At 35.5% G+C, this 13588-nt stretch overlaps 2 protein-coding genes across 2 annotated transcripts in view; one reads left to right on the top strand and one right to left on the bottom strand.

Moving 5' to 3' along the window:
* Positions 1–2573: 2573 nt before the first annotated feature.
* LOC110030823 (ATP synthase gamma chain, chloroplastic) lies at positions 2574–4001 on the bottom strand. The gene has a single exon (XM_020733749.1). It carries the CDS (start codon positions 3815–3817, stop codon positions 2711–2713), a length of 1107 nt encoding a protein of 368 aa, XP_020589408.1. The 5' UTR covers positions 3818–4001; the 3' UTR covers positions 2574–2710.
* A 1711-nt stretch (positions 4002–5712) lies between these two features.
* LOC110030821 (serine/threonine-protein kinase PRP4 homolog) overlaps positions 5713–13588 on the top strand; it is a 19208-nt gene continuing 11332 nt past the window's right edge. Inside the window, exons 1-3 of the mRNA XM_020733748.1 lie at positions 5713–5840; positions 6522–7643; positions 10850–11071. Of these exons, the coding sequence (XP_020589407.1) occupies positions 5737–5840; positions 6522–7643; positions 10850–11071 (1448 nt within the window). The 5' untranslated portion in view covers positions 5713–5736. The remainder of the gene's footprint in view (positions 5841–6521; positions 7644–10849; positions 11072–13588) is intronic.

The following is a 13588-nucleotide window of genomic DNA, read 5'->3' as shown; positions in this document are numbered from 1 at the left end:
GTAAGTTTGTTGAAATCGAACCTCTGTATGACTTTTTATCAAGATTTGAATATTTTTAGCTCAAAAGATTGTTTTGAGATATGTGTGATGCCTCGAGATTCATCTCAGATGTTAGAAATTTGCTGATGACATATCAAGAAGAAGCATGCTAATTATTCCATCCATAATGTTAAGAGGTTTATCTCGCACAATTTATGGTGGTGCATGTTATTATTTTGAATTTCTTAGCTAACAATTTCAACCATTAATTCATGCAACTACCACGCGCGCGTGCGCGCGCACACACACAGATATATATATATATATATATATATATGTTAAATAATTCAACAAAAAATATTAAATAAGCATCTCAACAATACAAGCCTAATGATACTGAAAGTGATCCAATCCAAATCCAAGTAAGCCCATATCAATCACTTGAAGTGTAGTTGGTGCCTTTGAGTGTTAATTAAAAATTTTGCATGCTTATTGTCAAATTGAGCGGCTCGACAGGAGGAATCCAAGAGTCTGAAATCAATTAACTATGAGATTGTTAAGGATCAATTGAGTCAACTTGGATCATTCAACAGATTGCTTAGAGAGTCTAACTACCACCAAAATGGCCCTCTTATAAACTATTAAAATCTCTCATTCTTCACTTGCAGGGGAGAGGAGAAGAAAAGAATGAGTTGACAACTAAAGCATTGCCCGTGAAGAGAAATACAAGTGAACAACCACCAGTCATTATCGACCATCACCAACAACTAATGCAGCCAACGACGATTATTGTAACCAACAACTATAACTTATAACCACCTACTACAATAATTGTGACCTAACTAGGACTGTTGTGATCAAACTACATCTGTTGTAATCCAAATTACACTGACTCAATTCTGTTCTCCATTAAGTAGCATTCAAACAATCAGGCTTAGGAAATTTATTGCAGTTAGCAGTAAATGGATTAATAGCCCCTAGTACAAGATAATTCAACCAATGAATAATACAGAGAAACTTTGCTAGCCACGGCATACCAAACTATGGAGTAGCAGTTTTAAGGGAAATCATGGCTAATAAGCCATGGAGTAGAGTTCCTATTTCTGATTCGGTAATAATTAAACAAAAAATGTCTTTTTTTAAAAAAAAATGTGCACTAAAGTGGGAAAATATGTCATGATGTGTAAGAATTCATGCTATAATTTACCATCTATCTCCTTTTATGGTCAGAATATTTGAACATTTAAATGTCATTCACTTTTATCTCCTCTTATGGCTAATTCAGGAAGATTTAAATACATGTCATTCTATTTCTATGTATTTAGATATCTAACACCTAAACTTCTATGCATGAAAAGGTGTATTTCATCTTTTACAATTTAAAATAGTGGTATTTTTTATGTAATGTGCAAGATTTGGGCGGTATAAATGTAAAAAATAAATTTTGATGTTAACAAGTTAGCAGAAATACTGGTACTCAAATTCATTTTCAGCTGAAGAGTACAAATGCATGAGGCCCAATTGTTTGATTTTTCTACACCAATATATTATTCAACTATATGAGTTTGGACTAAATACTCTTATGCATCTCAACAATCTCTCCTCCCCCTCTAATGAGATTTGTTCACACCATCACTCCCCTCAAACAAAAGCTCTTAAACATTATCAAATATCAAGCACCAAATCTATCTTCCCCTATCTTATCAAAGAAACAAAGGCTCATGAAAGATATAGGCGTAGCACAGCCATGCATTGACAAAATAACAAAAAAAATTTAAAAATTGCAGTTAGGAACCAACATTATCTGCTTTCATTTATCACCAGTACTTGAAACAATTAGTTTATACATATTTCAGATTAAAAAAAATAATCATTAACAAACACAAACAAAATACAAATAATTAAAATATATCTAAGCATAGTCACAAATTTCATAAAATGGCAGTGAGACCAGCAAAGCTTTATGGCGCAGAATAAGGCCTTTATAAGAGAGACATAAAACTAAGTTCAACTGTTGCTGAAATGAGAATCCTTTGGTGGATGAGTTTTTTGGCACTTTGAGAGAGTGCCAAAATGCAAAAAGTATGTATTCGTGAAAGGCTTGGTGTGGCTACAGTGGCATCTAGTTAGATCGCATTAAACGTCAATCATTTGATGATCCAGTTAGTAGAGTAGATGTTTTAGATTTGACTAATGTTAATAAAGGTGGAGGTAGACCTAAAAGATTTGGGCAAATTGTATAAAATCATCATAATTTATAAGGATTAAATGAAAATATTAATGTTAATAAAGGTGGAGGTAGACCTAAAAGACTTGGGCAAATTGTATAAAAATCATCATAATTTATAAGGATTAAATGAAAATATGACACTCATAGGACAAAAATGAAGAAAAATTATTCATGCAGCGGACCACACCTAGTGGGACAAAGGCTTGTTGTTGTTGTTGTTGTTGTTGTATGCTCACAAATTTCGAAGAAGCTCACCGGTAGGAGAATCAACAATCATAAAAGTATTCAAAAAATAGAAATAACTATATCTAAAAATCTCTGAAAAACAGCTTGTAATTTGTAATCATAAATCAAGATTTCATAAATGAAGTATAAGAACACATAGATTTTTGAAGATTTCTCTTATTAAATGGAAATCATATCAAGCATTAGTTCTTCATTCAGAACCGATTTGGTATAAAGAAAAGACTTCCCTTTAAGCAGAACCCAGAAATCATCAGATTATATAAGGGCATCGGCTCCAGCAACAATCTCCAAAATCTCACCAGTAATCTTAGCCTGCCGTTGCCGATTATAAACAACGGAAAGACTCTTCTTCAGCTCAATAGCATTATCCGTCGCGCTGCTCATAGCGCTCATCCTCGCCGCAAGCTCACTCGCCAATGACTCCTGAAGAGCTCTCAGAATCTGGCTGTTCAGATACAGGGGAAGCAAAGCATCCAGAATCTGAACAGGATCCTGCTCAAACTGTAAAATTGGAGAAAACGCCGGCGTTGGAGTCCTCACCGTCTCCCTCTCCACTGTCAATTTCCCCTCTTTGGTCGTCAATCTGAAAAGCTCATCCTCAGCAGCATCAACACAGACGCCATTGATGTCGCAAATCTCGCCCTTCGGTGAAAGGGGCAACAGTGTGTGAATCACTGGATCGGATTTCACCAATGAAACGAATTTTGTATACAAAAGCTCGACTTTATCAACCTCCTCGGAAACAAAAAGGGAGAAAACGTCATCCGCTATGGCTTGCGCGTCTTTGGTAGTGGGAAGGTTGCCGAGCTCAAGAAATCGGTCTACGGGAATAAAAGGCCGGCGTAGGAAATAGGAATTCCCCTTTTTCCCAACCGAAATGACAATGTAATCGAGCCCTAGGGATTTGATGTCGGCGATACGTGAAACTGCCTTTTTTATCACGGCGTTGTTGAATCCGCCGCAGAGGCCTCGATCGCCGGTGACGACGACGAGGGCGATCTTGCGAACAGGGCGGACTTTGGTGAGGGGGACGTCGATGTCGTCGGTTTGGAGTTGGGTGTTGATGTTGTAGAGGACTTCGACTAGGGTTTCAGAGAAGGGGCGGGAGGAGACGACGGCTTCTTGAGCGCGACGGACTTTGGCGGCGGCGACGAGTTTCATGGCTTCGGTGATCTTTTGGGTGTTTTTGACGGAGTCAATGCGTTCGCGGAGGTCGCGGAGGCCGCAGTGTATGGTGGTGGAGGGGCGAGGATTGGTGGTGGGGGTTAGAGGGGAGGGGAGGAAGGAGGAGAGGGAAGAGTGGGAGGATAGGTGGGAGAGTTTGGGGGAGGGGAAGATGGAGAGGTTCGAGGAAGAAGACATGGTGACACTGAGGTGTTCTGCTCTCTCTCTCTCTCTCTCTCGTTGTGTGTGTGGAGTCTGGGGAGGAAGCAAAAGGTGCAAGCTTCCTCTCTGTTTCCGTTACTACTGGGGGAGGAGAATGAGAGGCTGGGGGGAGCTGAAGAGGAGATTGGGTTGGGAAGTTGGGATAAGGGGAGATTTTTGACCGTTGAGGAAGCGCAAAGAAGATCTTATTTATTTATTTGGTTAGGATAATATGATTTGGAAAAGGAAGAGAAAAAAAAATTATAATGTTTTAAATTAATCTCCACTAATAATATCAGTCTCCTTCGTCCTCCTATTTTTTCAAGCAATTACATGTGTTCTCATCATCAATAGCTTGTATTATTGTCGTCACTCATCCCAATCACGAATATCATCAAAATAATTCTTAGAGTGAACAATCACCACCAGTCAATAAATATATCACAACTAACTAAATCATTCACATTTTATAAACAAAGTTTTAAAATTCATAACTCCTTAAAGTTTTATGACTACTGATTATTCATAATGCTATATTACTTCAAAAAGATGAAGGTTTGCCTCTAAAATGCACCTTTAGTGGTCAATTCCAGTGGCCCAACATTTGGGTTAGGAACTTTCCAAAATTAGGATGGATCGTATATTCATCAATCAAAAGTTTTTTTAAGCACTTCATACTTAGTCAATCTTGTTAAGGTTCTTTGTTGAATAGCTTATCATTTCAATTATTTTGACATCCCTTGGTTTAAGAAGGGGTGTTTTTTCATTGATGGATCTTTGGCTTATTTACCAATTTAATAGTAGTTAAGATGGTTCTTCTTGATGAGCTTCTTAATTAAAGATCTGAGGAATGTGTATCTCTCTGCAATGCTTGATAATGGTAAATATAAGAATTGAGGCTTAGTTAGAGGCTCAAATGTCAACTTATGCATTGGCATCTATTGTTTGAGTTTCTCTTTTTCTAGATTGACAATATCAAATCTTCCTACTAGTGGCAAGATTGGTCTTCTTTGCTTAATGTGGCAAGTTTTATTGAAAAGATTACTGCAAAGGAAATTAATGATGTTTTTGGTAGTCAAAAAGAAGATAAAAATTTTTCTCACTTATAATCTAACTTCCTAGAAGAAAAATGGGTACAATGGGTAATCTATTAGGCTTTAAAAACAATATTTTAAGGATGATTTAAGTTGGACGATTTATATAGGCCTTCTATAGTCATACAAAGATTCTTAGCTATAGAGAACTTATATTCTTCTCATACAACATGATAATAAAGGCAACCAATGATTTCATGTGATGGCTTGCTATACATGCCAATTATCCAAAGTTTCTCCTTCTTTCTATTGATATATAACATCGACTAAAAGTTTAAGATGCCTTTTTCAGAAAGCATCGAAATAAGAAATAAATCTATAAGAATATTTAATTAATAACTGATATTATTGGTCAAGAAAAAAAGTTGAACTGTCTGACAATGGGGGAAACATACCCATATTAAACATAATGTGCAATGTTGTGTATAAATACCAAGGAAAATACGTTAGACTAACCATCCATGAGCCAATCAACATTGTAGCATCTTAAGGTATAATTTATGAAGGTTGCTAAAATTGGCAACAAATTGAAAATAAAGCTATTGATAGCAATCCATTATCAATAGAATTTATGTATATATATATGATGTTAATTATATTATATTATGCTTATAATATTCTTACAACAAACATTAATAATAATAGTGATGCTATAATAATATGTGGGCTTGTTTGTTCAAATAAACATTTTGTTCTTCAAGAATATTGCCCATCTCTATGGGGTGAATGGTTTCATTGGGCCTCGGCCTAATAAATCCTATAGAGTCCCGTCACCGCTATTGAAGCGGTAACGAATTCTCATCCCTACACTGTTCCCGGCTCATGTACGCAGTTGATCTGATATCGCTTCTCTCTCTGAGCTTTTCCTTCAAGCGTTTTCCGCCCTCTTCTTTCTTCCCATACTTTCCCTTTCTCTGTTGGATCAGGTATTTCTCATGTCTAATTCACTAAAAACGTATTACTCCAGTCGAATTTCTGTGTTTTCTTTCATTTTTTTTTAATTTGTATGAATGATTCTGACTAGATTCACGCTAGCATTTGCACTCTGAGACGAATGTTTTCATCGTCTCTTAACGATTTTTTTATGATGTTTGTTTTTTTCATTTAGTTTTGGTTAGACCACGCTGTTTCTGTGATTTTCAGGCATCTCTTTTTGAGATCATGTTTTGCCTGCGAAATTAGGGTTATTCGTGCAGGCAATGTTAATTATTTTTTCTTAGGGCCGAATTTTTCTATTTTTTTTCTTAGTCTTTTGTTTATTTTAGACATTAGTGGGTTCCGCAGTGTTATGATTGCTGATTTGGGATTTGGTTGATTGGTTTGCACACCGTTTGAAATTGGTTTTATCAGTTCTTGGTTCTGGAACTGTACGGTTGATATATTTTAAATCTCCATTGACTTTCTTTTTCCCAATAATGTCAAAAGATAGATCAGCAGGTTTGTGTTTATCCTAGTTCTCGGATTTGGGAATTAAGTCTATTTGATATGGTTTTTCTTTTTTCTTTATATGAATTATAGTCTTGTTAACTCATCTGTGTAATCAGAAGTAGGTTATTTTGGATTGCTGGTAGAGATGACATTTGAAATTTCATAACTTTTGACTGCAGGATGGATACAAATTCACCTTTAGAGACTACAGTTGGGTTTAATGAGGAAGATGTGGATTCTCTAGCTGACAAAGTGGACTTAAATCGATTTAAAAGCAAAGAAACGCCACATGATGAAATGAAGGTTTTCTCAAATGAAGAGGAGGCACAGGATACATCAGTAGCAGTAGAGTTTAATCTTGCAGGTTCTTCATTACAGGTGAATGAATTAGAAGAAGCTGAGAGCAAAACATCTGATTATGTAATTGAAAGAGTAGGAAGCCCTGATGAACCCGATGATAAATATGAGAATGATATGGATGCTGATACAGATATTAAAGTCATTGTAGAAGATGACGGCTTGAATCACAAATTTAAAAGTTCCTCTGATCAAGGAGATAATGATAGGGAATACTATAAAAAGCCTTCTACCTCTGTTTCTGTCACAAATGGTAACTATGATCAACTCTCTGTTGACCCTCAGACTGAGGAAGTTGAAGTTAATAAAGAAATGGATGACAGAAATTTGAACCTTAACTCTGAGCTCCAAAATCAAATTGAAGTTCGTGATTACTCCCCCAAGATGGCTACACCTGAGAATGAAAGAATGGTATGGGCAAACTCTAGCCTGCAATCTACCCAGGAAACTCGAAATGTTTCACCATCTCCAAAGAGACGGTTATCTATTTCTGCAGAACGATCTTCTCACAGTCAATCACCTCCTAATGGCCATGCTTCTGCTAGGCTAGATATGTCATCCCCTAGGCTAGATATGTCATCTCCTTCAAAGTTTGACGTGAAATCAGCACCTTCTCCACAATCTTCAAAAAGACGGCGTTCTCCATCACCTGAAAAACGCAGCATGGGTAACAAGAGAGCTTCTTCTCGGGACTGTTCATCTCCATCTAAGAGGCCAAAATCTCCTTCTGAAAGGGCATCAAGGAGAGAGCCTCAGAACAAGGTTAATTCTCCGAGGAGACACCTATCACGATCCCCCCGTAAGCATGACTCTCCACGAAGGAGAGGAAGATCAACATCAAAATCACCTTTGAGGAGAAGGGGTTCTCCTAGACTCCAAAGAGACCGTCGGGGAAGTCGATCAAGATCTCCAAATGCAAGGTATCGCAGTATAAGATCACCAAGGTATCCTCAACTTCATTTCAGTTTACATATTGTTGCTTGAGTTTTTATTTTTGTTTTTTTGATGAATTTTAGGCGTTTCAACTTGATTAATTGACAGCGTTTGCAAGAAAAATGTAAATTATTTTGAATATGGTATTTTCTCATTAACAGTAAGCTAATATCATACAAATTTTACCGACTTGGGTTGGTAAACCTCATGGCTTCTTATAGCTTGAGCAATCAGTTTGGGACTTCAGAATACTATAATCTTTTGCTGAACTTTTAGCTTGCATATACAAGGAAGGCAACAATTTACTTGTGTTATTTTTTAATGCTCGAGACTTCAAAAGTATGCTTTGTGTTTGTAAAACCTTAATATTTGTGTTTTATTTGGTTCAAAGGGTTTTGATTAGTCAAGAAATATGCATTTCGTGTTTCTGACATTTTTTTTTACAATTATGTTATATTCAGTAGCATGGTTATGTAAATGGTGGCAATTAAAAAGATTTAATGCGATTGTGGTATTAATTTGAAAAACACTGCCATTGTCGGGTCCGATGCCCTGGATGCGAAAAGTGGAGGGTTTCATTAGGAGTCGATAGCTAGTGTAATTTTTTTGTCAAAATAATCATGACATGAATCATTTAAATCATTTAAAAAAGGAGTCTTGTAGCCGACCTCACTTAGTGAGATAAAGGTTTGTTGTTATTGTTGTTGTTTTATCAATCTGAAACACAATTTTTCTTACAATCAGATCAAATTTTACTATTTAAGTTATATTGAAGAGTGTTTGATACATTGCTTATATTTGTCATATCACATCCCACTGAGGACATGTTTTAATGTCATTATATGCATGGGAGATTAACATGCATTTAATATCATGCTATTTAAAACTTAAGCATATTGAAATTCTCCTCATTTCTCCAACCAAAGACCTTCGAATTCCTTGCAAAAATTTTCTATATCAACTTGTGAAATCCGTCCTCATATATACCCATGTATATATGGCAAGCTTCCTATTTATCTATTAATAATTTATTAAAACAAGTTGCTATTTCAAATATGTAGTTGCTTTTTTCAAACTATGTACACAATCATTTCTAATTTCACGAAGGTTCCGTTTTCTTTCATTTCTATAATAATGTTGCTTTGAACTGGAGCTCCTTCTTATTGGCTAAGTTAGAGGTTTGAGGTCTCGAATGAAGCCTCAAGCTCTCCTGCTTTACATTTGGATAGAGTTCAATGTCTGCAACCTCGCTAATTATATATTCTCAAGCTATGGCGATTGAAATTTGAAAGTATACTTATATCAAGAGCTTAGAAAGTAATGATCTATATGAGTTTTATCTGTTTTTTTTTTTTTTTATCCTTACAGTTCGCTCTATATAAAACTTGTCTATGCTGCTGACAAGTATATGAGCATGATGTGTTATCTTGTATTTTGAATAATTGTTATGTATTTGAGTTTCTAACTAGGCCATGATGCAAGTTGTTCATAACTGCAACTATTATTTTCTCATTTCGCTGTCCTTCCCTGTTGATGTCCCTCTGTTCCTGCTTCCTGATCAATTTGTTGTTCTGTTTGGTCATTGTTACCCATTCTATTGCTATTGTTAAAGCTTAATCCCACTGTTGTCCAGGTTTTAATTTGCTGCTTTTTGCTAATTTTGCAAGCTGCAACCTTATTTTTGTGCTTCTGTGTTTCACATTACTGCATGCTGCCTTTCCTGCTAATTTACCATGCTACCTTCTAACCCCGCTACTTCAATTGCAGTAATTTACTCCATGCTACAGTTCCTTCAGTGCTCCCATATGTCTGTTGTTTTATTTGCCATCTTCTTCGGTACATCCCTTTACTATAGAGATATGATCCTTAACTTCATGAATTTCTGGAATTGGACTTTAGGAGAAAGTCTGATGTTGGAACTATTTGAAACCTACTGTATTTTTTTTTAGCATATTTATATAGCTTTCATGAAGTTTTCTATTTTTTTTCTTTGTGGGCTATATGTAGATTCTATGAGGCATGTGAATTTCATTGAACCATGAAGGGTGAATTTTTTCATGTGAATGCTTGCCGCATATTAGTTCATTGAGTGCTTTATAGATGTAGAAAGTGGATGAATACTTCCAGGGGAGATTCCTTGTATCTTTGTGAGGCTTGATTCTTCATTTTTGGGTATTTTTTACATTATTCTTGTGCTTTAAATTGTTTAGCTCTTTGTTTTTTTAGTGATTGAAAATTTATTATACTATCAAGTTAGATATGTGTTTGGGTTCTTCTTGAACTGTGAAGTTGATTAGTATCTGAATTTTATTATTCGTTTTTGTTTTCTTGTGAAATTTCAGATTTTGGGCAATTATTAAATTGTTTTTGTGGAACAATATAATGTGTTTGCTGTCCAGAAACTAGAAGCAACTGTTTTTTGCTAAACTTATGAATTAGAAACCTACACATTTTGATTACTATTATTTTTATTTATCTTACATCTTATCTCAAGTTGCATTAAAATCCTTGATCTGTAACCATTTTACTTGACAATTTAGCCTCCAGCACTGCGTTCTTGCACAACTAATGCAGCTTGAGCTTGAAGCTGCATTATTTGCCATTTAACACATTCATGTTTAGTATTAGTGGTTTGATTTCTTTCTCTCAACAAACGATTGTTGAAGTTGCAAGTTTTAGTACAGAGGAGTAACAGATCCCTAGTTAATATCTAAGTTCCTTTCTATTTTCACTCATTTTTTGCTTAAGCTATAACACCTTTGTAAAGCTTTTAAGTTTGAACAGAGTTCGAGTATTTTTAAAGAAGACTTAAGTATTCAAGTATGTTGGCTGCTGATTTAACGAAATTTTACTGCAGGAACCTTAAAAAATATATAAGAAGATGCATGATAAGTTGTGAGTTTTGTGTATGAAAATGATAGAGCTTGTGGTGTTTTGTGACAACTATTTTTGAGAACTGCTCTAGTTCAAGGGCCACATTAGAATCTAAGTAAATAGAGGATTAAGAAAAAAAATGTTAAAACAAGATTCTCTTACCTGGTTGAGGTAAAGGATTTCTTTAAGATGGAGTTATTTCAAACATATTTAGTTTCCTACAATGTCTGGCTAGTGTTTATTTTCCACATGATTATTGTTATGATCTGTTCCTGTTCTTTTGGTTTTTTATTTTCATGCAGTGGCAAGTCTGATCCTTTTTGTGTCAACTTTGGCTATTCAGGAGGCTATCTCCAAGGCGTAGATCACCTCCAACATATCATCCTCGTCAACGTTCATCAAGGAGGCCATGGTCCCCTCCTCCTAATCGCAACACTGGAATTGGTCGGCCTGGTAAAAATTTATTTATTGCAGGTTTTAGTTATGTGACTACAGAGAGAGATCTGGAGAAGAAGTTCTCCAAGTTTGGTCGTGTCACTGATGTTCGTGTAGTTCGGGATAGAAGGTAATTTAATTGCCCTGAAGACCTTTTGTAATAATTACTTATCCTTCTGACTTTGTCCCAAAGGTCTAAGTTGTCCATTGTTTCATTTCTAGTCAAGTTCTGATGAGCATTCAAAGTTTATTTTGTAAAATTTTACTATATTTTTGACATTTGAAAAATGCAACAATTTCCCGTTTTTCTTGTCTTTATAAATGGTTCCTGACTCTGTTATGAGAATGCTTAAATGCCTGCTTATAGAACTTTGTTATGGCATTGATAAATTCTGATGGAAATGTTTGGTAGCATTCTCTTTCCAGTTTTTCATTGAGCTGTGGTCACTTGTATGCTTCATTTGTTTTATGTGGTATTCTTCTGCGACGAAGTAATTGTCATTTACCACACATTTAGATATGGCGGCCTTCATTGTGCTTGTACATTTTTTTCTTACTGCATGTACCAACTTTTCTTGTGCACTCTGATGACATTAACATTTTTTTTTCAATAATAATTTGAATTATGGCATCAACAAGGCTAATTCTTTGATTCTTTCTATCATTTATGATTTATCAAAATGATCATGGCATAGCTTGAGATCAACAGTTTTAACATCATTCGGCCTTATCTCATTCTAATGTTTGTGCTGATCTTCTCCGAGTCTCTCATCCCCTGTATCCATCTCCTTTTATTGCTATGAATTTTTTTTTAGTCAAATATGTCACTACAATGACAAGAATTTCTTTTAAAACCTTGTGCCATTTACTCATCAGTATTGGCATGAATAATTGGTTTTTTTTTTTTCTATAAGAGCTGGGAAGTTATGAAGCATGTTGATGCGGATTCCATTCTTTACCCTTGTACTACTTTGTGGTTACTATGGTGTCATTTCCTTTGGCTGGATCATGTAGTTTTTCTTTGGCGGGCCTGTGGAGTGAACTCGGTATTCCTCATAACTTTTGGCTAGGTTTTAGATTTTGTAGTTTAGGTTGGTAGAGGAAGAACGTGGTGCTTTAAATTGTTTATGGTTATGTTGTTTCACATATTATCCTTTTAGTTGCAAACCTATGGCTTTATTCACTTTTTCAAGATCAATCTTGATCTCTGGCTATATTTTGGTTGAGATGGAATTGGTGTAACCGACTTTTTGAAATGCTATTTCAATGATTTTTTGAACACTGATATATTATCTTGAAAGACTAATGAAGTCGTATAATCGTTCTCATTGAAAATAATTGGGACCCATGTCTAGCCTTGAATGTTTTATTCCAAGTATCCATCTCATTAATGCGCTTCTGTTGATATCCATATTTGAGATCCGATCCGATTTGGTGAAGATACTTGCTAGTTTCCAATTGATCTGACAAGTCACCAATATGCAAAAAAGGCCAATAGTTCTTCAACATTATATTATTGAGAGTATGGCAGTTGACATAACCTCATTTTTTATGCTTCCTTGGGATCATGTCAACACAGTGTTCAGTTTTCATGCCTTTGCCTTAATTTTGCTCCCTATAGACATCACTATCATCTTGGCTTGACTAAAATTGGCAGTTAGAGATGAGCAAAATTCATTCGTAGTTTGCTAATGCATCGATATCTACTTGATCAGAGTTTATACATCCCCAAGATTTACTCCCAAAGTAATTGTTTGGCATTGTAAATTCATGGTGTACTCATGTTCATATTACCTTCAAACTGACTCAACCCGTGCTACTTCTCCTAGTCCTCTACATTTCCATTTGATTGAACTCTAGATGTACTTTGTGTTTTAATATTCCTCATGTCACCTCTTGTAGGTTTTTTATTTTCAAATGGGAATACCAATGTGCCAAGGCATGATGACTTAAATTTAATTAAGTGAAAAAAATGTTGTTATGAGTGTCATGCCTACCTATACAAGGTGAACACTGAACAACACTCATGACTTGCTGAAGTCTATAACTGATCGATACATACATTTAGGCGTCAGCTATCTCTTTACATGTAGAAATCTGTACCTTGGCTTTTACTTTGAATGGCTCCATCTTTCTTTTATAAGCTATAGTCATATCTTCAACTTCATTCCCTTCAATTTTGCCTGCAGCGCTAACTTGGAAGTTGATTATGACTTGGTGCAGTGGTCATAATAGTGGTTATTTTCGTCCTCATCTATTTCATCATGGTGGCCTTTTGCTGATTAATGCATTTCCGTAAGCTGCTAAATTTAGGGTAGAATTATTGTTAGCTATTGATTGGCTTTTATTCTTTACATCCTGCTCGACCTCTTTCATGACTTTTGATGCGCCTCCAGAACGAGAAAGTTTTCTTCTCATTTGTCACTATATTCCTATTTATACTATAGCATTCCCTAATGAGCGATGCTTGGAAGCCAACTTGATCTGCAGTTTAATTTCTTAATTGAGTTTTTTGCAGCCTCTCTTATTTAATGCTTCTTCCATTGACACCGAAAATAAAGTGTTCTTTTACGACCGGATCACTTCGAAGCAGTATTGTAGTCTATTATTTTTCCCATGTTCTATTGATTGAATGAAATCTTGACTG

The sequence above is a fragment of the Phalaenopsis equestris genome, unplaced genomic scaffold (genome assembly GCF_001263595.1).
Source record: "Phalaenopsis equestris unplaced genomic scaffold, ASM126359v1 Scaffold000761, whole genome shotgun sequence".
Classification (NCBI taxonomy): domain Eukaryota; kingdom Viridiplantae; phylum Streptophyta; class Magnoliopsida; order Asparagales; family Orchidaceae; genus Phalaenopsis; species Phalaenopsis equestris.
The sequence above is the reverse complement of the archived record's forward strand: the minus strand, read 5'-3'. Positions and strand labels throughout refer to the sequence as shown.

Bases quoted from the DNA above. Each gene is read 5' to 3' on its own strand.
- LOC110030823 (XM_020733749.1), bottom strand. From the start codon at position 3,817: ATGTCTTCTTCCTCGAACCTCTCCATCTTCCCCTCCCCCAAACTCTCC.